At 39.4% G+C, this 24019-nt stretch overlaps 1 protein-coding gene across 1 annotated transcript in view; it reads left to right on the forward strand.

Annotated features, from left to right (window-relative positions):
- The first annotated feature begins 205 nt into the window (after positions 1-205).
- LOC149822140 (putative hexosyltransferase MUCI70) overlaps positions 206-24019 on the forward strand; it is a 37943-nt gene continuing 14129 nt past the window's right edge. The window contains exons 1-6 of the mRNA XM_089980478.1: positions 206-343; positions 687-1022; positions 2318-2632; positions 2716-2917; positions 3043-3152; positions 3233-3432. Of these exons, the coding sequence (XP_089836604.1) occupies positions 752-1022; positions 2318-2632; positions 2716-2917; positions 3043-3152; positions 3233-3432 (1098 nt within the window). The 5' untranslated portion in view covers positions 206-343; positions 687-751. The remainder of the gene's footprint in view (positions 344-686; positions 1023-2317; positions 2633-2715; positions 2918-3042; positions 3153-3232; positions 3433-24019) is intronic.

Here is a 24019-nt window from a genome sequence, read left to right on the forward strand (position 1 = left end):
AACCGGGTTCGGATCACAAGCAGGGTGAGGGTCGTGAGGGAGCGAGTCGGGAAGGGATTCGGATTAGGTAGAGGACTCTCTTGGGTCCGGATCTGGGTCCACCATGGTCCAGAAAATGGTTTGTTTATAATAACGGTTGCGACCCGAGACCCGTCCGTAGTTGTCGTTCTTCTTCTAAAAGGGAGTTACCGTTGCCGTCTTCCGAGAGGACTTTGATTGATTAATCGACAGCAGTTTACGACGACGGGCCGAGAACACCCTGAACCAGAGCGACTCTCTCTCTCTCGCGCGCGCTTTAAAACCTTCAATCTACCGTTGCGTACTCCCCGATCCGGCATTGAAGGTACCCTCTCTCTCTCAATTTGGTCCGATCGGGCGGGATTTGTGTGGACGCTCTTTGTCTCTTTGTCGATTTCGGTCGGATATGATAAGGAACGGTAGACATCGGGGTAGATCTGGCTGGATATCGAGTATTCAAATTGTTTTGAGGCTAGATCCTGGCCGGAATAGGCAATCGGAAAAGCGAGATTGGAGTGATTTTTTGTGGCTTTCCTATGTGGCGTGATTTTGTGTGAGAATTGTGATCATTTTGCTCGATTAGGTCGATCCTGAATGATTTTGGCTCCTTTTGGTGATGTCTTGTGTTTGGAAGAAGAAAGTTGGGATTTTGACGGGGTTTTGAACAGGATATAAGGGTCGGAGAGGGAGAGAAAGGGGCGATGAAAGGGGAACCCGTGTCTGTGGAGGGACAATGACTGGAGTGTCATTGGGTCTACGCACGGGGAGTTATGGATCGTTGCTGCAGCAGCAGCAGTTGCCGAACAGCATCGTCCTGCCCATTCAGACATCGCCTTTCGTCGTGCGCAAACCCTCGAAGGCCTCGCTACTCTCAGGCGCCAAGGAGAAGGAGAGGTTCCTGCCCTGGATCTGCAAGATGGCCGGCCGGAGGCGTGCCGGGATGCTCCTCCTTGCTTCCGTATCATTGCTTGTCTTCCTCTCGCTGTTCTCATTCCTCTGTAAAGGTTGATGCTTCGTCCCTGACGTTCTTTTTTCATTTTTCTGCTTATTCCAATTTGGCTTTCGTTTTGGATTTTGTTCATGGCAATCATGAACTGATCCTCACAGCAAATTTCGTTGACAGAAATAAATGTGCACAACTAATCCTCACAACACATTTCGTTCACAGAATTATGTGTGTGTTGAATTGTGATAATAACATGGTATCTAAATTCCATGAAAGACGACACGCTGGTGCTCTCCGTCCTTAGTCAAGGATGGTGTCCTACATTATGATGTCGACTTGTTGGCTGGGTGTGACGACTGTTTCTTGGATCTTCCTTTCAATTCAGTGGTCGGAATGTCTCGCAATTAATGTAATTAATTTAAAAATACATGGAAGTATGCTGCTTCTTCGCTCAGCATCATCATTGATTGTCAAAATTTCTTGTTGTTTCACGCCACTGCTTCCGCCTTTCTTTATTTGTTATCCCTTAGTTTTTACCTTGCCGGTATGGTTTTACCTTCTTTCTCTTTACTAGACACCGAGCCTAACAATACTGGTTGTGTTTGTGTATTGTTCCTTGGTTCTTTTGTATTACCCATTATCAAATTATCCTGCAAAGTGTCACATTGTTTTTCTTTCTCCCTTCTTGTTATAGTTTGATTGATTCTCATTTTTTCTTAAAATAGAGTGAACTCGGTTAGGTGGTGGTTAAGGGTGGTATTTGCTATCCAATATGCTTCTATCCCATTATGTTATTTTGTTCCCCTTATTTTTTGTTAGTTTCATTCCTGCTTCTACTTGGTGATTGAATTGGTCTTTAGTGCAGTTGGATTCTGATTTTATTTGAAATAACTAGCCATGATGGTTATGGTTTCTATGAACTGGGTGGTCGATTTGTTCAAACTAGGGGTTGCCTTTTGCATTGGATTAACATAATAATCCCTCTAATAGGTCATCTAGGTCTGATTTGCTTCCAAATACCCTTCTCGTTCCAAGAAATATGGTGCTCACACAATGCATGAAAACAAATGGAGTTGCTATTTTCAATTGCTAATTTGAGGGTGTCATGTCATATCAAATTGACAAATTTTTTTTGTAGTGCTGAACCCTATGACAATATAATCAGTCATTGTTGTTGACTTCATTCTTACTAATGTTTACTGATCATATTGGAAAACTCGCGGTGTTCATGTAACATAGTTGTCCAATGCTAATATTTCTCTGACATTATAGTGTTCTTTTTCCCTTTTCTTTTGGCATTTGTGTACCTGATCTGTTTTCATTATTAACATTATTGTTGCTAAATTTCTCCAGAGGAAGATGCTGAGGAAGTTGTTATTGCACATGGAATGCCATCTCGACCCATTTCACATATAGGAAATAATGACTTCACAAGTATTAATATCAGAAGTGTCATTGGGAATAAGGAACAACTTGGTAAAACAGGTAACAAGTTAACATTATCAAGCACACAGTTTCCTACCTTTGAGAATGACAGCCACCTGGCCCTTCCTGCTTCTCCTCCTCCACCGCCAAATGTTCCCATGGGTTCATTATTCACAGTCCATCCATGTGAAAACTTTGTACTTCCACCTTCACCAACTGATAGAAGACGAATTGGTCCTCGGCGTAAGTGTCTCATGTTCTGTAAACTAATGTTCTACTAATTTAATGCTTATATTTTGGTACTTATATCAGCATACCTTTATCAGCATGTCCAGTTTGTTACCTCCCAGCTGAGCAGGCAATGACCTTTATGCCAGCAACACCTGCAATATCCCCCATGCTTAAGAATCTAACTTATGTTGTGGAAGAGGAAAGATTGATACTGAATAATTCATTTGGTGGATATCCTTCTCTTGTACAGAGAGATGATTCATACAACATTAAAGAGTCAATGACTGTCCATTGCGGGTATCATTTTCTCACTCAACAATGTCAGGGTTGAAATTGTATTAGACTTTTGATCAAGTGAAGGATCCTACTTTATGCATTTAAATTTGTTTTTTGAAGTTATTAAATGCCTTTTATTATTTAAGATTTGTAAGAGGAAATAAACCTGGTAGCAATACTGGATTTGATATTGATGCTGCTGATCTTCTTGAAATGGAGCAGTGCCGTGGGATAGTGGTTGCATCTGCTGTGTTTGGTAAGGATTAAATAAAATCTAGTTTGACTTTTTATGCTTTGACTCTCATATGTTCCATGCCTTTTGTGTTTCTAATACAGGTAACTATGATGAAGTTCAACAGCCAAAAAATATCAGCGATGCTGCAAAGAGAGATGTTTGCTTCTTTATGTTTGTAGATGAAGAAACAATGTCATTTATAAACAAGACTAATGATTTGAATAGTTCAAAGAAGCTAGGTCTATGGAGGGTTGTTCTTGTGAATAACTTACCATATACTGACGCAAGGCGCACAGGGAAAGTAAGTCCTATTTTTATCATGAAACTTTCTTTTATATCTGGCATTAGTTTTGTTGGTGGAGATCTTTCTTGTGAAATGCATTGATGTTGATTGTTTTCCGCACCTGCCTGTGTACATGTGCTCTACATTTTACAGCATTATACACATGGTAATAACATAATGATTGATCTGTATTGATGCCACTTCAGTCTACCCATGGTTTTGCTAGGCATGGAAGGATGTCTAAAAGAAATTCATAAATTGATTGACATTTGATGACTATGGAACCAAACTGAACCTTGCAACATATTTATGTCGGCAAACATCAAAAGGGAAGTTAGAAGTTGGGAATGTCATTGTGTAAATCGACATGAGATATAGAGAAACATGTGCCATGACTTCGGAAACAAGTGTAATATATGATAAACCAAAGTTACCAGACTAGAAAGCGGAAGCGGGAAACAAAACGAGAAGCATAAGCGAGAAGCGAGATATTTTAAAATTTATAAGAAGAGGGAGGCAAGAAATCAATTTAAAAGCAAAATAGGAATAAAAGAGGAAGTGATATGGGATCAAATGGGAAGCAAAATAAATATCAAAGAAAAAAAAACAAAAATAAAAATAATTATTCTTAAATTTTGTGATTTTGTAGTGTAAGAATTAAATTCTTCTCTAAATCTAAAAAATGATGGTTGCCAATTTAAAGAAAGTACATAAGAAGTGAGCAAGAAGTGTGAAAGGAAGCACATGAAAAATATAAAAAGAAACATATAGGAATCATGTAGGGAAACAAGGAAAAACGTGTGGGAAGCATAGGAGAAGCGTGGGAGAATTGAGATTCCTATCAAATTTCGGAAGTGAGGAGTTTCACGCTTCCGAAGCGAGTTTCGGGGAAGTGCGCTTCCCACCTATCTATGAAGTTTCCGGTAACTCTGTAATAAACAACATAGGAGAACTATCGGAGTATACTCAAATTAGAGAATGAAATGGAGAGTTCATGTAAAAAACAACATATTAGTTGGATTATTGTACATACATGCATGAAAGCTAAAAGCTTTTCATGCTTGTGTAATTTTTAATCCTTCACAGGTGGGCGTATAACATGTATTGCACTGACTAGGGCTGTCAGGAGGCTGGATCTTCCCCTACCAACCCAACACTGATCCAATTGTATTAGGGTTGGGGCCTCCCAACTAGGTCTGATTAGCTAATTGGGTTTGACCCGCAAGATCCGAGAAGTTTATAGGCCAGTTCTGGTTCTGACACAAGCACCAATCCAGAACCTTTACATGTAAAATATTTGAAAAGAGAGATTTATAAATTTGGCTTTTGATATTGCAATCTGGTCCTGGATCTGGTCTTACCTGAGCCTGTCTGGTCAGGCCCAGACCCAGAACCAGTACCAGTACCAGTACCAGTACCAGTACCAGTACCAGTACCAGTACCAGTACCAGTACCAGTACCAGTACCAGCGACTCAAAGTCAGATCTTGTATGGGCCCACGAGATCAGGCTCAGAGCTGACCTGTTGACAAAACCTAGCACTCAATGATATTTCTTTCTATCGGTCAGAGTATTGTATACTATAGATTTTGAAGATGAAATCATACTATACATTCATTACAAAACTAGCAAGCTATGTCACATGGGTGCGGGTGCAACACGGGTGCGGCGCAATTTCAAAATTTTTGGACATGGGGACATGGCTATATATATATATTTTAATATATATATATATAATAATATATCCAGTGTGTGCATATATGTGGATATTGTCCTCTAAAGTTTGGCACCAGCATGAGTGTTTTTACAAACTTTGCAAATTGTACTTTTGCCCTTTCAGAAAGGGGGGTTCGGAGGCTCCCCCCGGCGCGGGTCCCGCTGTGCGGTCAGCGGGCGGGGGTCCAGGGGAGCCGTAGGGGGGAAGCTCCCCCCTGGATTTTTTTTTTCTGGGGCTTATGTTTGAGACTCATGCTATATATATATTTTAAAAAATATATAAAAAATTCAAATTTTTGTTTTTTTGCCCTAAAAATGGACATTTTTGGACTTGGTCAACGTTAACTGTGTCCAAAATGAGGATGGACTCGCCCTCGATTCGTTGACCGAGTCCGACTCGTCGTTGACCGAGTCTGACTCGTCGTTGACCGAGTCCGACTCGTCGTTGACCGAGTCCGACTCGTCGTTGACCGAGTCCGACTCGTCGTTGACCGAGTCCGGGCCGTGTCCTAAGCCACACCCATGTCCGCACCTGTGTCGGGGCGTGTCAACTCGGGTGCGGTGCCTCCCTAGCCGAGTCTGTGTGACTTAGCTAGCAAGTAAAAACAACATTCTAAGTTGGTATATCATAATGGTCACTAGAGATACAAAAGAAAAAATTACATAAGTTCCTCACTACCTAACTCCCAAAAACACATAAAATACCTAATACTACCCATCACTCTTACTTTATAAGGCACCTACCCACACCCTTTTATAGAGAAAAGGAGAGGATAAAAGTAGAGGAGAGAAGAAAAGAAGAAGTGAAAGAGAGAGGGAAAGTCCTATCTCGTTGAGGAATGAGTGAGAGCTTCCAACGGCTAGAATTCTAGCCATTGGGTAGCTCCCAACGGCTAGAGTTCTAGCCATTAGGAGCAAGTTAAACTAGCTTTGACTTGACTCCCATATATATTTATAATATATTATTATATATAATATATATATTATTACAATATATACATGATATATATATTAAACAATATATATATATATATATATATACTTGTATTACATTAATCTTAACACCTCTCCTCAAACTTGCAGTGGCTCACTGTAAGTTTGCAAATACAATCTAAGAACTCATTATATTTGATTTCAACGAGTATTTTCATTCGTTGTTTTCTTAAAAGGTGCTCTTGATCTTCAAACATATGCTCTAAGCCGGTCTCTAAGATTTCCAATATCATTAAAGCTTGAGAACCTGAAAAAAAAACTCACAAAATAGCCCAACTGTACACACATATATGTATCATAAAAGATTTTGAAAAAGATTTTTAATTATATATTATGGAGAGAAGATGGTCAAACACACATACATTATATAAAGTTAATTTAATATCATTTAACGTGAAATAATCATACAATAAACTTTTTATCAATTTAATAATTCATGAGAACATTCATGATTTAAAGTGAATACACATATATTTATTACATAAAAGACATGATTATTAAAGACGTTAAACAAACATTAATTTTTCAAAAGATAATACCAAGTGTCAAATACACACAATAGCCGCTATAGGCATACACATAAGAGATTTCACTAATAAAATGCTTAGAAAAGCATGTAATGAAATATGTGGAATTACAAAAACAAAGTATAAAAGCATATACAAGTCCAAGCATGGACACCACAAAGACACAAAGGCACAATACAAGCACAAAAGTGCATAAGCACAAGTCCACTATGGGACAATATAAAGAGCCAACAAACGGCAACACAAGAAAAAAAAATATATATTTATTTATTAAATACATGCTTGAAAAAGCGTAACCTTATGTAAATTATGCAAGACAATTAATCATGGAATAACTCATGCAATGTTCTCTAATCATGAACCCATATATGTCATACAACAAATATGAAATTTCTAAGAAAAATATCAAAGCTTAAGAGAGAAACCACTAGGAGTTGCAAGAGTGCATAAGTTTCCGAATCAATAAATCACCAATAGACAAAACACACATAAATCCATTAAAAACTAAATGATAAGTATAAAAGACAAAATAAGTTTTAACAATGCTCAAGAGGAAGCATAAGCACAATAATCTACTGAGAGAAGGATACAACCCACAATAGAGAAACACATTTAATTTAAAATATGCATTCGAGTATATGATAACAAGTCATGCTTAATACTCATAAAAATTACTTGGGCATATACCAAGAGATTTCACAAGTCATTAATTTTGAAAATAATCTTACTTAATGTACATGAAATAACACATTCATATGATGATAGAAAAGACCTCTATGAGAGCATAATATCTTGGTCTTATAATTAAAAATAACCTAAAGAAATATTACAATATATTAACAATCCCAAGGTAGTCCATGTATATACATATATTAAAGAATATTTCAACATGAAATTTAATATTTTCCAAAACATGAACACAGGATTTTAAGAACTCATATATCTTTGCAAAAACATAGTTTTTCACTATATATTCACAATTCAAAAACATATATTTCATATATCAAAAGAATACCAATCTCTACGTATTTTAATTTCAAAAGAAAAACATGTAATATTAACATAACTCATTTAGAAAAAACCACGTACCATGCATATAAAGGCAGAAAGACAAAGATACATATCAGAATGCGAAATCCTTAAGTCCATACCGTTCATAAATACGAATCATTTCTAAGACCATGTAACGACCCCAACTCCAACCCTTTAAAAAGTGACATTTTTTTTTAAACAATTGCGGAAACAATCCTAGAGACCCGGGGCCTTCTAGTCGTAATCACATCTACAACCACAAGGGATCTTACACTACCATTACTGAAAGCAAACCAACTTTATTCAATCAAATTTATAATGTCTAGAGACCACGAACATGAGCAATAATAACAATCATAATAATAAAAATAAGTCTCTAAAGTAGAGCCCCTCTGTCCAAATTGAACTTTGTTTAGCAGTCATGTAACTCTCGTAGCTCTCAGGAATAACAAATTCCATCACTGAGTCTCAGCAACTGTGAAAAAAATACAAGAAGGTGTCAGAATGCAAGATTTTGCGTACGAATCCTTCTACCAACTCAAATAAGAATAAGAGAACATAAAAGGGATTCGCGCAGTATATTAGAGAAAATATAACAACTATCTCATGCTTCAATTGATCATTTATGCATTCTAAGAACAAAAATTATGTAACAAGAGACATTACATTCCAGCGACCAATAAAATTGCATGATCTAATGCATGCCAGTAAAATGCATGAATTCAATGCTCATCATGAATACCTTATTAAGTTATTATCTGAGTTTTCTTTATGTATGCATGTCCCTATTAAATGCACGTGGATACTCAAAACGGGTAAATGATTCTTTAGTTCAAGTTGGATCCCCATTTGTAGCTTAACACACAAATTGGTATTTTAATACTGGGTTTCTTACTTGGCCCTCGATCGACTTCAGGATTCAGCACCATTCATCAGAACATTAGAATTCAGTATCTAATGTCAGGACATTAGGGAAATCAGCATCCACTAATGCTACTTTCTTGGTATACCAATAACTATAGTTGTCTACACACCACCCTCAGACAGAGTGGCAGAATCTCACTAAAATCGTGGCCGGGAGGTGAGCCACCTAGTTGGGTTTATGAGATTCGTGAGGGGTCTGTTCAGCCTGCACAGGAAACAGAGAAAAGGGAGAGAGGGAGATGCATAATGGCTGGGGTGGCTAATGTTAGACATGCTCACGAAGCCCTAATCTCTTTACATTAAAAGGCTTTTACAACATAACATGCATATTACATAAATGCCATTAATGAGAAAGACGTCAGCTGCATAGTTAAAAGAATTAACGTATGGATCTGGATCCAGATCCATACACATGCACATGCTCTATTTTAACACCCTCCCTCAAGTTATACATGATTTTGGAGCATGTACAACTTGCTCTTCAATAGCCAAAATTGACGAGCGGTTAACCCTTTGGTAAACAAGTCTGCCACTTGATCTTCTGTTGGAACATGACGTAGTTCTATCTCTTTCATCTCGACTTTTTGCCGTATAAAATGTTGATCAATCTCAATGTGCTTCGTTTTGCTATGCTGAATAGGATTACACGCAGTGTTTATTGTGCTTTGATTGTCGTAGAGAAGAAATGATCGAATAATTGTCTTCCCAAGATTACTCAATAAATGTCTAATCCATGTAACTTCTGCTATGCCTGCAACCATCGACCTATATTCAACCTCTGTACTCGATCGTGCCACTGCCTTTTGTTTTCTACTGCTCCAAGACACTAAATTGTGTCCAATATATATACAATATCTAGAGACAGATCGTCTGTCATCTGGATCCTGCCCAATCTACGTCTCTATAAGTGATGAGTTCATGTCCTTTATGTAGGTTATTGTTTTTGCGATAAACAAGTTCGTCTCCTATAGTTCCTTTTAAATAGCGTAGAATGCACTTCACATCTTCCATATGACCTTTCGTTGGAGCGTGCATAAACTGGGATACCTGATTGACAACATAAACTATATCAGGTCTGGTAAAGGTCAGATACTGCAACATCCCTACAAAGCTTCTATACATTGTAGGGTTGACACAAAGGTGGCCATCTTCAGAACTCAACCTTTGATGTAATGCACTCGGAGTATTGTCTGGTTTGCAATTCATCATCCCAGCTCTTTCTAGAAGATCAAGAGTGTATTTATGTTGCATGAGTGTCAATGTGTCTTTTTGTCTGTCAACCTCCACACCAAGGAAGTACCTTAACTCCCCTAAATCTTTTATCTTGAAAGTTTTCCTCAAAAAATGCTTCACGTCTTACACATGATTATCTGAACTCCCAGTAATCACAATGTCATCAACATATATAAGAAGTGTAACGATGTTGGTCTTCTGATAAATAAAGAGCGAGTGGTCTAGAGAGCATCTTCTAAAACCATAGCCTTGAATTTGCATGGAAAAACTTTCAAACCAAGAACGAGACGCCTGTTTCAACCCATACAGAGATTTCCTTAGCTTGCATACCCAGGCACTAGGATCCTTCTCAACATACCCAGGAGGTTGCTCCATATATACTCCCTCCTTTAAATTTCCATCCAAGAATGCATTTTTAACATCCATCTGGATAAGCTTCCATCCTCGGTCGACTGCTAAGGATATGATGACACGAATTATGCCCATTTTGACTACCGGACTAAAAGTTTCATCATAATCTTCACCATATTGTCGTGTGAATCCCCGAGCAACAAGCCACACTTTATATTTGTCAATACTTCCTTCGGGCTTATATTTTGTTTTATAAACCCATTTTGAGCCAACCACATTCTTTCCTTCTGGCCGAGGTATTATTTCCCAAGTCTGGCACTCATGAAGAGCTTTCATTTCTTCATTCATAGCCTCAATCCAATGACGAGACTGAAGAGCTTGATTAAAACAAGTGGGTTCATTCTGCTTTGTGAGCTGAGATAGAAACAACTTAAAATCAAGAGAAAAGGTCTCATAACTAACCCATCACTGAATAGGATGCCTGATGCGTGACTGCCTTTGAGCCGGAGCATTAGAGATGTTTTCCATATCCTTCGGTCCTGTATTTCTGTCCCTTCTAGTGTATATCTGTCCAGAGAAGCGTGCAACTGGAGGTGGCTCAACTGAAGATGGCTCAACATACGTTTGTGAGTCATTCAACTCCCTACTCAAGTCGAAGGAAGAGCAAGTCGCTTGACATGTCTCTCCTGTATTGGCAAAAAGATCTGCGCTCATCCATGGATCATATACCTCTATTTCTCGAGATGGCAATGCTTCAAAGTCATTGATCTGAAAATTTTGCTCATCGAAAACAACATTTCTGCCTTTGTATTTATCCGAATACCCAACAAATCTGCACTTAGCGGCCTTGTCCTGAAATTTATTTCTCAAAGATGAATCAATATGCACATAACATGCACAACCAAAAACACGCAGTTCATCATAAGAGGGATGTTGCCCAAATAAAATATAATAAGGGGATTTCCGATCCAAAAGTACCATAGGAAGACGATTTATGACATGAACTGTAACGCCCCAAAATTTCAAACTTGCAAACCTTTCAGAAAAACAAACAAGAGACTAAAAAAAAATCTCTTCATCTCAAAGATGGTTTACGAAATCAGCGGAAGACTATACTTTTGTTAATTTCAGAAAGGCAAGCTGACAACTTTGGGCGCGTTAGCTAAAAGAACCAAAACGCACAACCCATGCTACTTGCAAACACTTGGAAAAACCACTTTCATTTAAGAAGTTCTCCAAATAGTACAAAATTCAGATATTCCAAGGAAAATCCGTTACAAAACCCCAAACAACAGGACGCGAGCTAAGAGCAGGAAGAAGAACGTCTTGGAGCCATCTTGCCATCGCGCCATCGCCTGTGGTGTACCTAATCATCACTTGTACCCATAGAATGGGTTAGTTTCGCAAAAAACTAGTAGGTGCACAAGAGAGACTACAGGAAACTAAATTATGCACATTTAATTCAGTAGGTTACGCAGTTTAAAGCAAATATGCAGTCAAACAGGTAAGCAATGCACGAGGTAAAATAGTGCAAGCGCGAAAGTAGTACAAGCGAGTAAGTAGTGCAAGCGAGTCAGTAGTGCAAGCGAATCAGTAGTGCAAACAAGAGAATCTCACTACTCAATAACCAGTGTGAACAAACTTTATGTTTCGATATTACTGGCCTGCGGGTACGCGCAGGCAAAACGTAGAAACAACTGAGACTAGTTCGGGCGTCTGTTATTCTATGTATTTTGAGTAACTCGAATAGCTAGTTGAGTCCGCTCCTAAAGGGACGACTTTAGCCGAGAGAGGATTCCCCAAAGGCTGAAAAGCAGTGCCACGGATGCATCCAACTTCTGCAGAAGTGTTGAGCTAACTAATGTAGCCCCATTCCCCTAACTCCAATGACTGAGGAGGCCGGATCATTGCCCGTGAGGTGGTTGTTAACAACCTGTCCATTGGAGTTTTGTACCGCTCTGTCCTCTCCCTTGACAGACAACAAGAAGCGAATGGGTGCGTTAGGGGTTGCTTAACTAACCACCCATTCTATGTTGTGGTCTTTAAACTACTCGAGCATCTTGCCTGTGAAGGCGAATCAGTCACAATTTAAGTAATTACAACATTGTGCATTTAGCACTATTCGAGGTCTCACGACCGTCTCATCCGATCATCGCAGTACTAGACATGTCGTGCACGACTACAAGTACTCTAGGATGAAGGGGGTATAACTCCTCAATAGAAGCCTTAACAGGAGTGTTTCACAAAGATGTAAAGTTTATCAACTTTACTTTATCCTTTGAAACAACAGTACCTTGTGCCAACATTATGCATGCGATTTTCTAAAACCTCATCCGCTATCGGGGTATCTACATGCCTCGCATGACTCGATACCGTCCTCGATAGATGGGATACAGGTTTCTCAACAGGATCCTTGCTAAGTAGCTCGCTCGAACCCCAACTCGTCTGCAGGACTGCATACTCGAAGAGTCAGGATCCTTGCAAGGTATCCCTCTCCTTAGACGAGGATGTAACGCTAGCTCCCAACTCAACTCTCGTCGCGATGCGTGACGGCAAGTAAAAACTGATAGAAGGTAAAGGGCAAGGATTGCGAAACCGCATCCTTGAGTGAAGTGCATACTCGTATAAATATATATATATATATATATATATATATATATATATTTGTATATATATATTCATTTAATGGTCGTTTTTAGTTTAATTGAACTTAATTCAATTATCCAAGTCTTCCGTGCAATCTTTCCCTACTTTGGAGAGTTACGAGCTTGCTGGCGTCTGCGAACGTACACGATTGACGGCTCGGGTCGCGGAGCGCGAGTGGGATCCGTCGTAGCTGCAAATATGCGATATTAATATGCAAACCCAGACAAAAGCAAAAGCAAGGTAAAGACTTGACTTCTCCGATACATAGGGCTGGGGCCAACCGTCCCAATTGACTCGAAAAAAGGATGGGGCAGGGCCAAATGACCCTTGCTGCCAAAAGAGGGATGTAGTCAATGCGAGCAGATGACTCACATTTACTAGGAATTCCTCGCTGGAGACCAACAATTGTAATGATCTGTCCCCATCACGATGTAGCTTCCAAAGATTTCCCGGGCCTGTCGGCCAAGGGTATAGGCTCACGCACAAAGGGCAAGGGGCCATCGGCCCCTGCTGGCAAACAAAAAAGGTAGGGGCCGATGGCCCCTGCTGGCACAACTAAAAGGGGCAGGGCCCCTGCCAGAACAGCCCAAAAGAGGCAGGGGCCTTCAGCCCCTGCTGAAATAAACAAGGCAGGCAAAAAGGGGTAGGGAGGAGGGGCTCGGCCCCTCCCCTGCCGTACGGAAGCAGGGAGGGGGCTCCGCCCCTCCCCTGCCGTAACGGAAGAAGGGAGGAGGATCAGCCCCCTCCCTCGCAAAAAAGGGGTCGTAGGGAGGTGGCTCAACCCTCCCCTCCCTGCGTAACGGAGAAACGAGAGAGAGAGAGAGAGAGAGAGAGAGAGAGAGAGAGAGAGAGAGAGAGAGAGAGAGAGAGAGAGAGAGAGAGAACGTACCTGGGGAGGCTGCCAGAGAGAAGCCCGCCGGAGTACGCGTGTCGCCGATGGCTGCGGGTCACCTGTGTCGGCGACAATGGACGAGCGAGAGAGAGAGAGTCGGGAAGAGACGAGAGTGCGAGAGGTGGTGAGGGGGGTTTCGTAACCCCCCCTACCGCCTGCCTCACTGTCTTTAATGACAGCGAGAGGCGGTGGTTCGGGTCGGGTCCGGATCCGGCCCGAATCAAAACAATTTTTTTCCAGCATTTTACATGAACAGATGTGTGAAAAACTTCTGTCCAGAGACTAATGGGTACATTACTGTCATGTAACATGCTCATCGCACTTTCGACAATATGCCTGTGTTTCCTCTCCGCAACCTCATTTTGTTGAGTGGTATGGGGGCAAGAAACATGTCGACTTATTCCTTTATCCCGAAGAAAGGCAATAAACTCGTTCGATGAATACTCACCTCCACCATCACATTGTAAATGCACAATATCACAGGAAAATTTTGTTTTGACCATCGAATGAAATTCTCGAAATATTTGGAAAACTTCATGCTTGTGTTTCAAGAAATATATCCAAGTATAACGGGAATAAGAATCAATAAAGATATCATAGTAGCGACTGCCAGAGAGAGAAGGAATAGGTGCAGGTCCCCAAACATCGGAACAAACAATTTCAAATGGCTTTGAAGCTCTTTTATTAATAATATGAAAAGGAAGAACATGGCTTTTGCAAAGTTCACAAGATGAACATTTTTTATTCTCTAAAAAGGAACATAAACTAGACTCTGGAAGAAGACCATCGGATACAAGATTTTCAATGAAACCGTGACCACAATGTCCCAAGCGACTCTGCCAGATATCTGGCTTATTACAATGAGATGAATTAAAAATTTTCAATGGAGTGAAAGACGAAGACTCTGAAGACGAAGACACTGAAGAATGCTTGGACGACTTCAACTGGAGAACAGGAACTCAGGGAATCTCCTTGAAGACGTACATGTTTCCTCGTCGCTCCCCCTTAGCGAATGTCTCCTTCGTTCGTAGATCCTTAACATAAACAAAAGGAGTAAATTCGACTGAAGAATTCATATCGTCAACAAGTTTTGCTACAGAGACAATGTTCTTTTTAATATTAGGAGCAAGGACATTGGACAAGTAAAGTCAGGACTTTGACATAGGAATATGTGCACTGCTGGTATGGCTAATAGAGTGATAAGTTTCATCTCCCATAACTATACTACCTTTTTCTAGATAAGGCAATAAGTGAGATAACTTACACGCATTACCCGTGACATGTGTGGCAGCACCGGAATCAACATACCATTCTCCTTGTTCATTTTGCTTGAGCGTCATCTGTGATAATGCTGATAGCAAAAGTTATTGCACATCTATAGATGGCGCTTTTGTGTCCACAGTAGTAGCTGACTTATTCTCAATTTTGTTTATTTTTCCCTTATTCTGCAGATTGAACCAACAATCAGCTTTCACATGTCCTCTTTTGTTATATAAGAAACAAGTGGGCACTCTCCTCTGATTCCCTGCATTAAAAACACCTGAAATATTAGGCATAGTCAAGATCAGAGTTACCGGAAGCTTCTTAGATAGGTGGGAAGCTCGCTTCCCGGAAACTCGCTTCGTAAGCACGGTACTCCACGCTTCCGAAACTTGATGAGAACCTCGATTCCCCCACGCTTCTCCTACGCTTTCCACATGCTTCATCTATTCTTCTTATATCTTCTTCTATTCAACTTTTCATGTTTTTTTATGTGTTTTCTCTCACTCTTCTCACTCCCTTTCATGTGTTTTCTCTAAATTGGTAGTCATCATTTTTAGATTTTGTTAAAATTTTAATTTTTACACTAAAAAAATCATGAAATTTAATATTAGTCACTTTATTTTAGTTTTTATTTGTGTTTCATTTTGATTCTTATTCAATTCTTATATTTCTTTTTTAATATTCCTCGCTTCCCGCTTCCTATACATTTTAAAATACATCGCTTCTCGCTTCCACTTCCCATATCGTTTCCCGCTTTCGCTTCCTAGTCTGGCAACCTTGGTCAAGATACCACGTTCTCCCTGCCCAAAACGTCCGCGGCCTCTGCCTCCTAGATGCCCTCCATTCCCTCGTCCAAAACCTGCAGAAGTGTCCATGGCCAAAAATGAATGAAAACGAGCTGATTCATTTCCTTCTGCCCTTTGTTTCATAGTCATATCATGCTGGAGAAGTTTCGCTTGAAGGTCGTCAAAGGTGGGCAAGTGGGGAAGGCATGACAAAGTTGTGGTAAACATGTCAAAATCAGGACCCAATCCATTGAGGAGTTGTTGAACTTTATGTTTATCTGAAATAGCACTTTCAATAACTGTCAATTGGTCAGTAATACTCTTCAAGCGACCTATGTATTCCATAACCGTCATGGAACCTTTCTTCAAACTTTGAAACTCATTTTTTAATTACATAACTCGGGCTTCTGATATTTGAGAGTATGTCTGAGACAACTTACTCCATAGATCGGCCGCAGTACAATCATCTGAAAGAGTTTCCAACACTTCTTGAGAGAGTGTTGACGTAATATAAGCAACCAAAGATTGATCTCGCTTCCTCCAAGCTGTATACTCTGGATTCTTAACAAATTTAGTAATTGTGTCACCCTTCTCGTCCTTGGTTTCCTGCAAAATAAGCCGTGATGGTATATGAACAAAACCATCCAGATGTTCATCGAGATCCTGACTCCGTATAAACAGAAGTATTTGTCTCTTCCAGGACAAGAAATTAGAATGAGTAAGTTTTTTCGTAACGAGCTGATTCAAGAAATTTGTAGAGGGACCGGACGACGAGTAATCCATATCAATGGGACAACAAATAAGCAAACAAGCCGAATGAAAAGAAACAAAATGATTTGAGATCACTTAATCAATCAACAGAGCTTCAATAAAACATGTATCTGTGCTTCCAATACCTTGAAAGAATTTTTTTTTGAGTTTCAGAATTGAGATCGTAAACTGTTATAATCTGCCTATAGACGTTGCACAAAAAACACTATTTTTTTTTTCTGATTGAAAAAGATGAAGAGCAACAATGCAAGTTTGTGAAAATATGCTATAATGATGAGTGCTTGACTAAAACGGCAATAAGAAATGATATGAACGTCCAATGATATGGGAAGCAAAAGATTCACAACTTAGATTGAGATGGAGATTTCAGCTAGAATTCAGAATGGAGGTAAAGACTTAATGCAGAAAGACAAAAAATCCACAGAAAGAAAAAGGAATCAAAGATGAGGAAAAAACTGCAATCAAAGAAGCTGCTGCAGGCAAGGTTTTAAAACCCGTGACTCGGGACTCGACTCGTTCTTTATTGACTCGTGACTCGGCGGGTCAACTCGGTGACTCGGAGCGGGTTTTGTTAACTTTTGATTTTAAAAGAAAAACAATTTATAATTTGTCTCAAACCATGTTTTTCAGTAAACAAGAGATCCTTGGGTTGTGTAAAAGCATGTAATCACTGAAACTGGGAGAGAGATGTAACTCTTTCTTAGGTTGCTTTTGAACTGATAACAATTGGCATCAACTAAATTAGCTTGGTTTTTGCTTGTACTACTTCCTGGGTTTGTCATTTTCTAGTTAAACCATTCATAGAGAGCAGTAGCATTGAAAAATGCATAGGCTGATCTCTCCCAGACTATCTCACAAGAATATTCCCAACTTACCAGTTACCCTTGTGTCATGCCCCCTTATACAGTATTCTTAATGAAAAATTGAACAACAATGGCATGCCATGTGTCCTTTTTGTTGTCCATGTGACCATATATAAATGTACATCCTTGACAAATGAACAAAGGTCATTAAAAGCAACTAATGCAGTAGCAAAAAACTCTAGGATATCCTGCTAAATAGCCTTTAAATTTCTTTTTTAGACAAGTTGAAGAATAACTATGGTGTCAGTTGAAAAATATGAAATTAAGTGGCATGACAAAAATTCTCGAAAGAGATGCAACATATAAAATCCTAGTTGTTCACTCCCAAACAGAGCTAAAACTCTTTTCCCTATGAACACGGGCTCCTAATGTTGTTTCTTATGAATTAGCGGGATTTTTGTATTTTGATGGTTCTGTGCATTGTCAAGCAATCAAGAACTTATGTGAAGCTCTGTTGACATTTGTCTTATTGGTAGAAATTTATGAAAACGTTACGAATCCTCTCTTGAGTGACTTCTAGCTACTGGCTACCACAAGGCCAATTACCAGTTTCCAACATATACTTAGTTCCTTAATTTTATGCTTCTAATAATACATGATGAATATTATAGTTGATTATGCTATGATAGTGATACTTAGTACCTGTTACGAAGTTAACACACACACATGGAAGATCCAAGAGCACACATACCACAAATCCAATGAGCACATCAGTCCACCAAATCAGCCAACAAGGACCACTAGTAAGGACACACTCACAAGAGACCCTAAGGGTCTGTCTGATTGCTTGTCCAAGATTGGACAGACCCTTAGAACATAACAGACAAAACATATGTTCTGTCTGTAACAACCTTACTTTGTCCCATGTTTGTTTAACTCAAATAAAAAATCAAATTTCAAACATCCCAGAACTCGCTCGAGTCAAGCCGAGTTAGGACGAGTCAGGCCTGAGTCAAGGCCGAGTCTTGTCAGGCCGAGTTTGCCTTGCCGGGTTGACTCGTTGGAGGGCCGAGCCGAGCCGAGTCAACGAGTTGACTCAGCGAGTTTTAAAACCATGGCTGCAGGCGTTAATGGTGGAGGCTAGAGGCTGCAGTCATTTTATTTGCAGTCGTTGATGTCGAAGAAGAAGCTGCAGGCGTTAATGGTGAAGAAGATGCTGCAATCGTTAATGGTGAAGAGGAGAGAAGGAGAAGAATGAACGAGCAGCAGAAGTTAAAGAGGAAACAGAAAAAGTGGAAAGAGGAAGAATAAACGAAGAGATGAATCAAAACCTGCTTCTTCAGATCTCGCTGAACATGCTTCTGGTAGGGTTCCGCAACCTCAACTTTGATACCATATGAGATTCGTGAGGGGTCTGTTCAGCCTGCACATGAAACAGAGAAAAGGGAGAGAGGGAGATGCACAATGGCTGGGGCGGCTAATGTTAGACACGCTCACCAAGCCCTAATCTCTTTACATTAAAAGGCTTTTACAACATAACATGCATATTACATAAATGCCATTAATGAGAAAGACGTCAGCTGCATAGTTAAAAGAATTAATGTGTGTATGGATCTAGATCCAGATCCAGATCCAGATCCATGCGCATGCTTTATTTTAACAAGGTTCAGGGGCACAAATGCACACAGAGTTTTAGTATCCTTACGGTTCCCCAAAACCGTAGTCCAGGATTCTCACACTAAAGAAGGGACATTCAGGAGAACATTAATTGCACTATTTTCTCATTTATCTTTTAAGTTAAAATAATGATTTATTTCGATTCTTTGTTTTACAATTCAGCATGCAAAAGCCAAACATTCGTTTCGTATTTCAACATGCGAAACTCATCACGGGACCACGGCCTGTTATCACATGAAACAATGCAATTTATTTCAAAACACTAAGTTGATTTTTGCGATGCATAGACTAAACGTGGAGCAACACCTGCTCAAGGCCCACACGGCCTACAGTAATCCATTTTGACCATCGATGTATCCAAGGAAAAAACCATAGTAAATATGCCCCTTATGCATTCTTTTCACATGCCTTCTAAATGCATATTCGCACATGTTTAACATGGATGTGTGTAAACAACAAATTTTTTCCATGCATGTGTTCTCATGATCATGCCAAATACATATTTTCTTTCATCAGTCAATTTATGCCCACATGCGAACTACTATACGAATATGCATATGCAAATTAACCACTATTTCAGGAGTTGCACAAACCCACAGAATGCATGTGTAAGTAACGTCGCAATAGAAACAATGAGCATGTATACTTAATCAACCATAAGCATGCAGAACAACATCTTAGCATGAGTAAAGCCTAATCATTCATAATAGGCAAAATTTCTGGAAATTTAAAGCATCAACTGAATTCTCTTTAAGCTCAAATCAATACCTTTAAATGTGCACAAATTTGAACCTTTGCCATACTCAAATCTAAACATCCTTGGTGTAGAGTGTTATACCTAGGCAGTGGAAGAATATGAGAGAGAGAGTCGATACCTATTCATTTTGTATTGGATAAAAATCCAATAGATCACCACTTTAGCTTTCATTATGCATTGAATATAAACTTTAAAAATTTCAGGTTCATCATGCATTTAAAAATCACCCTACAACAGTTTTGGGCCAGATCTGCGTATGGCAGTCATGGCCGATCTGTTTCAAGACCGCATCATGTGTGTGTGTGTCAGATCTGTCCAGATCGGCCCACACTACATGTGTCCGATCTTTGCAAATCTGTCTACTTGTAAAAGTGGACAGATCTGCATACAAATTCATATATCTAGATTTTTTTTCCAGATTTTACTTTCATGAAATGAGAATCAATAAAACTCCGCCTGTGTAGTTATACATTGCCGGTCCCAAGCCCGGATAAAGGAGGAGGGTTGCGGTAGGCCTGTGACAGCCAGCATAAAAACTTTGTCATATCCTATGAAAATGAACCAATATGAGAATTTCGTTGGGGCGTTCCCTACTGAGCGACGCGCTGTACTCTCTAGGCCCGGAGGCAGTGATAAATGTGCAAGGGTTGCTAGGTCGTCGCCCAGAAGCGACGCGTCACACCGGCGCCCGGGTGTGGTGTCAAATAGGCAAGGGTTCCCTCACTTTGTTGGACGGGTGGGGGTAAAGAAGTTAGTCCAAGACCATAAAATTAGGTTAGCCACTTGGAACATAGGGTCTTTAACTGGTAAGTTGGTAGAGTTAGTAGATGTTATGTGTAGGAGAAAGATTGATATTTTATGTCTTCAAGAGACCAAATGGGTAGGTGAGAAAGCTAAAGTGATAGAACCTTGGGGATATAAGATTTGGTATACAGGAATAAATAGGAATAGGAATGGAGTAGGGATTGTTATGAGTCGTCAGTTTATAGATAATGTAGTTGAGGTCCGTAGGAAGGGTGATAGAATTTTACTTATTAAATTAGTATTAGGTACGAATATTATTAATATTATTAGTGTTTATGCACCTCAAGTAGGTTTAGATGATTCCATTAAGCATCAATTTTGGGAAGATTTAGATGGAGTAGTACAAGAGACATCTTATGGAGAAAAGCTTTTCATCGGCGGTGACCTTAATGGACATGTAGGCATTAGTAGGGATGGATTTGAGAATATCCATGGAGGCTATGGTATAGGAGAAAGAAATGAAAGTGGAGAAAGGATTTTAGATTTTTGTTTGTCCTATGATATGATCTTAGCAAACACTTGGTTTAGGAAGAGGGAGTCTCACCTAGTAACATTTAAAAGTGGGGTTAATACGAGTCAGATAGATTTTTTCCTACTTAGAAAGAGAGATAGGGGTTGTTGCATCGATTGTAAGGTTATACCAGGAGAAAGTGTAGCTACACAACATAGAGTCTTAATTTTAGATCTTAGAATTAGACAATGCCGCAAAAGGGATAGACATAGGATAGATCCTAGAATTAAGTGGTGGGCACTGAAAGGAGCTAAACAAGGAATGTTTGTAGAGCAGGTAGTTAAGGAAGTTGATTGGTGTCTCGAGGAGGATTCAGAATCAATGTGGAATAAGATAGCGGGTGGTATGAGAAAAGTAGCTAAGGAGGTATTGGGTGAGTCTAAAGGCGGTGCACCACTAGGTGATACATCATGGTGGAACGAGGATGTCAAATTAGCTATTAAGGTTAAAAGAGAGTGTTATAGAAATCTAAGTAAGAGTCGTGATAATGAGAATTTGGAGAAGTATATGATAGCAAAGAAGGAAGCTAAAAAAGTTGTTCGAAACGCGAGGGCTAAGGTATATAAGGAGGTTTATGACAAGTTGGATACCAAAGAAGGCGAGAAGGATATTTATAGGCTTGCAAAGATGAGAGATAGGAAATCGAAGGATTTGGGTATGGTTAGATGTATCAAAGATGAAACGCAAAGGGTTTTAGTCAAAGATGAAGAGATTAAAGAGAGATGGAAAGATTATTTTGATAAGCTATTTAATGATAGTCATGCTCAAGATCTTGGAGACTTCTCCATTCCTTTTCATGAGATAAATCGTGACTTCATGCGCAAGATTCAAAAGAAAGAAATTGCAGAGGCTTTGAAGCAAATGAAATCAAGAAGGGCAGTTGGCCCAGATGGTATACCTATCGAGGCTTGGAAATGCTTGGGAGAGAAAGGTTTAGAATGGTTGACAAATCTTTTTAACTTGATTTGGCGAACAAATAAGATGCCTAATGAGTGGAGGAAGAGTACTTTGGTGCCTTTATATAAGAATAAAGGTGATATACAAGATTGCACAAACTATCGTGGTATAAAACTCATGAGTCATACTATGAAACTTTGGGAGAGGGTGATTGAGTCTAGGTTGAGGAAGGTTGTCATGATATCGGAGAATCAATTTGGTTTTATGCCTGGAAGATCAACTATGGAAGCTATACATCTTCTTAGACAACTTATTGAAAGATATAGAGAGAGGAACAAAGATTTGCATATGGTTTTTATTGATTTAGAGAAGGCATACGATAGAGTACCTAGGGACGTTCTCTGGTGGACAATGATGAAGAAAGGTGTTTCTCTCAAGTACATTAGTATAATTAAAGATATGTATGAAGGAGTAGTAACCAATGTCCGCACTTGTGGAGGGGTGACAACCGATTTTCCGATAACGGTTGGGTTACATCAAGGATCTGCTTTAAGCCCTTTCCTATTTGCGATAGTGAAGGATGAGCTTACGAGATCAATTCAAGAAAATGTACCATGGTGTATGTTGTTTGCTGATGATATTGTTTTGATTGATGAGTCTAGAGCTGGGGTTAATGCTAAGTTAGAATTATGGAGACAGACATTGGAAGCTAGAGGTTTTAAGTTGAGTAAGAGTAAGACTGAATATATGGAATGTCGGTTTAGTAAGCAACGAAGTAGTGATGGGAGTGTAGTGAAGCTTGGTGAGCAAGATATACCGGTGAATGATTATTTCAAATATTTGGGATCCATCATTCAAAAGTATGGAGAAATTGATGGAGATGTAAATCTTAGGATAAAGGTTGGGTGGATGAAATGGAAAAGTGCTACTGGAGTGCTGTGCGATCGTAGAATGCCATTGCGGTTGAAGGGAAAGTTTTATAGGACGATTATTAGACCCGCTTTACTATATGGTACGGAATGTTGGGCTGCCAAGAGACATCATATTCAAAAAAATGAGTGTAGCTGAGATGCGGATGCTTAGATGGATGTGTGGAAATACAATAAAAGATAAGATTCAGAACGAAGAGATACGTAAGAAGGTAGGTGTTGCACCCATTGAAAATAAGATGCGAGAGAATCGTTTACGGTGGTTTGGACATATTCGGCGAAGGCCTAATGATGCTCCAGTTAGAAGGTTGGAGAAATGGGAAAATATATTAGTTAAAAGAGGTTTGGGTAGGCCTAGGAAGACTTGGATGGAGATGATAGGAACAGATATGAATGCTTTGAACCTCACCGAGGACATGGCGTTGGATAGAAATGATTGGAGGAAAAGGATTCATGTGGAAGACCCAAAATGAATTTCTTTTTTGGTTCATATCGCTGACCCCAATTGTTTTGGGATGAAGGCGTAGTTGTTGTTGTTTGTTGTTGAAATGAGAATCAATAACAAGATATCAAAGGAGAATGAATCGGATTCATACTTCGTAGAATCCGATTTTTACATTTTTTTCCCATTTGAGGAGAGAGAAGGGCCCGTTCCTTTTTCGGAATGTGAAAAAAAAAACCCACGTCTCTCTCTCTCTCTCTTTCTCTCCCTCTTTCTTTCTCTTTTTTTTTCTTTTTTATTGAGGAAGCCCCTAGAGGTGACGCCCCTCTAAGGTTTCCCCATATGGTGGGCTGGAGATAGAGTCCTCCAAATCCTATTTTCCCTATTTTTCCTCAACCTCTTTTTGTTAACTTTTTCAAACCCCCTTTTACTATCCTTTTTCACTAATTTCTCTTCTTTATCCCTTTTACTTACCTATTTTGTCTCCTCATTCCATGGTTAGGGTAGATCTTCTCAAGATTAACCAGGTAAATTTTGAAATTCGGAATTAATACCTATTAAATAATAAATTAATTATTTATGACTTATTTCTTACTAAACAACCATCCAAAAGCTTCTAGAGGGTATCTTATCCCTCTGGGGGCCTTTTTAAC

Source organism: Nuphar pumila, chromosome 11, assembly GCF_984573655.1.
Source record: "Nuphar pumila chromosome 11, dmNupPumi1.hap1.1, whole genome shotgun sequence".
Taxonomy (NCBI): domain Eukaryota; kingdom Viridiplantae; phylum Streptophyta; class Magnoliopsida; order Nymphaeales; family Nymphaeaceae; genus Nuphar; species Nuphar pumila.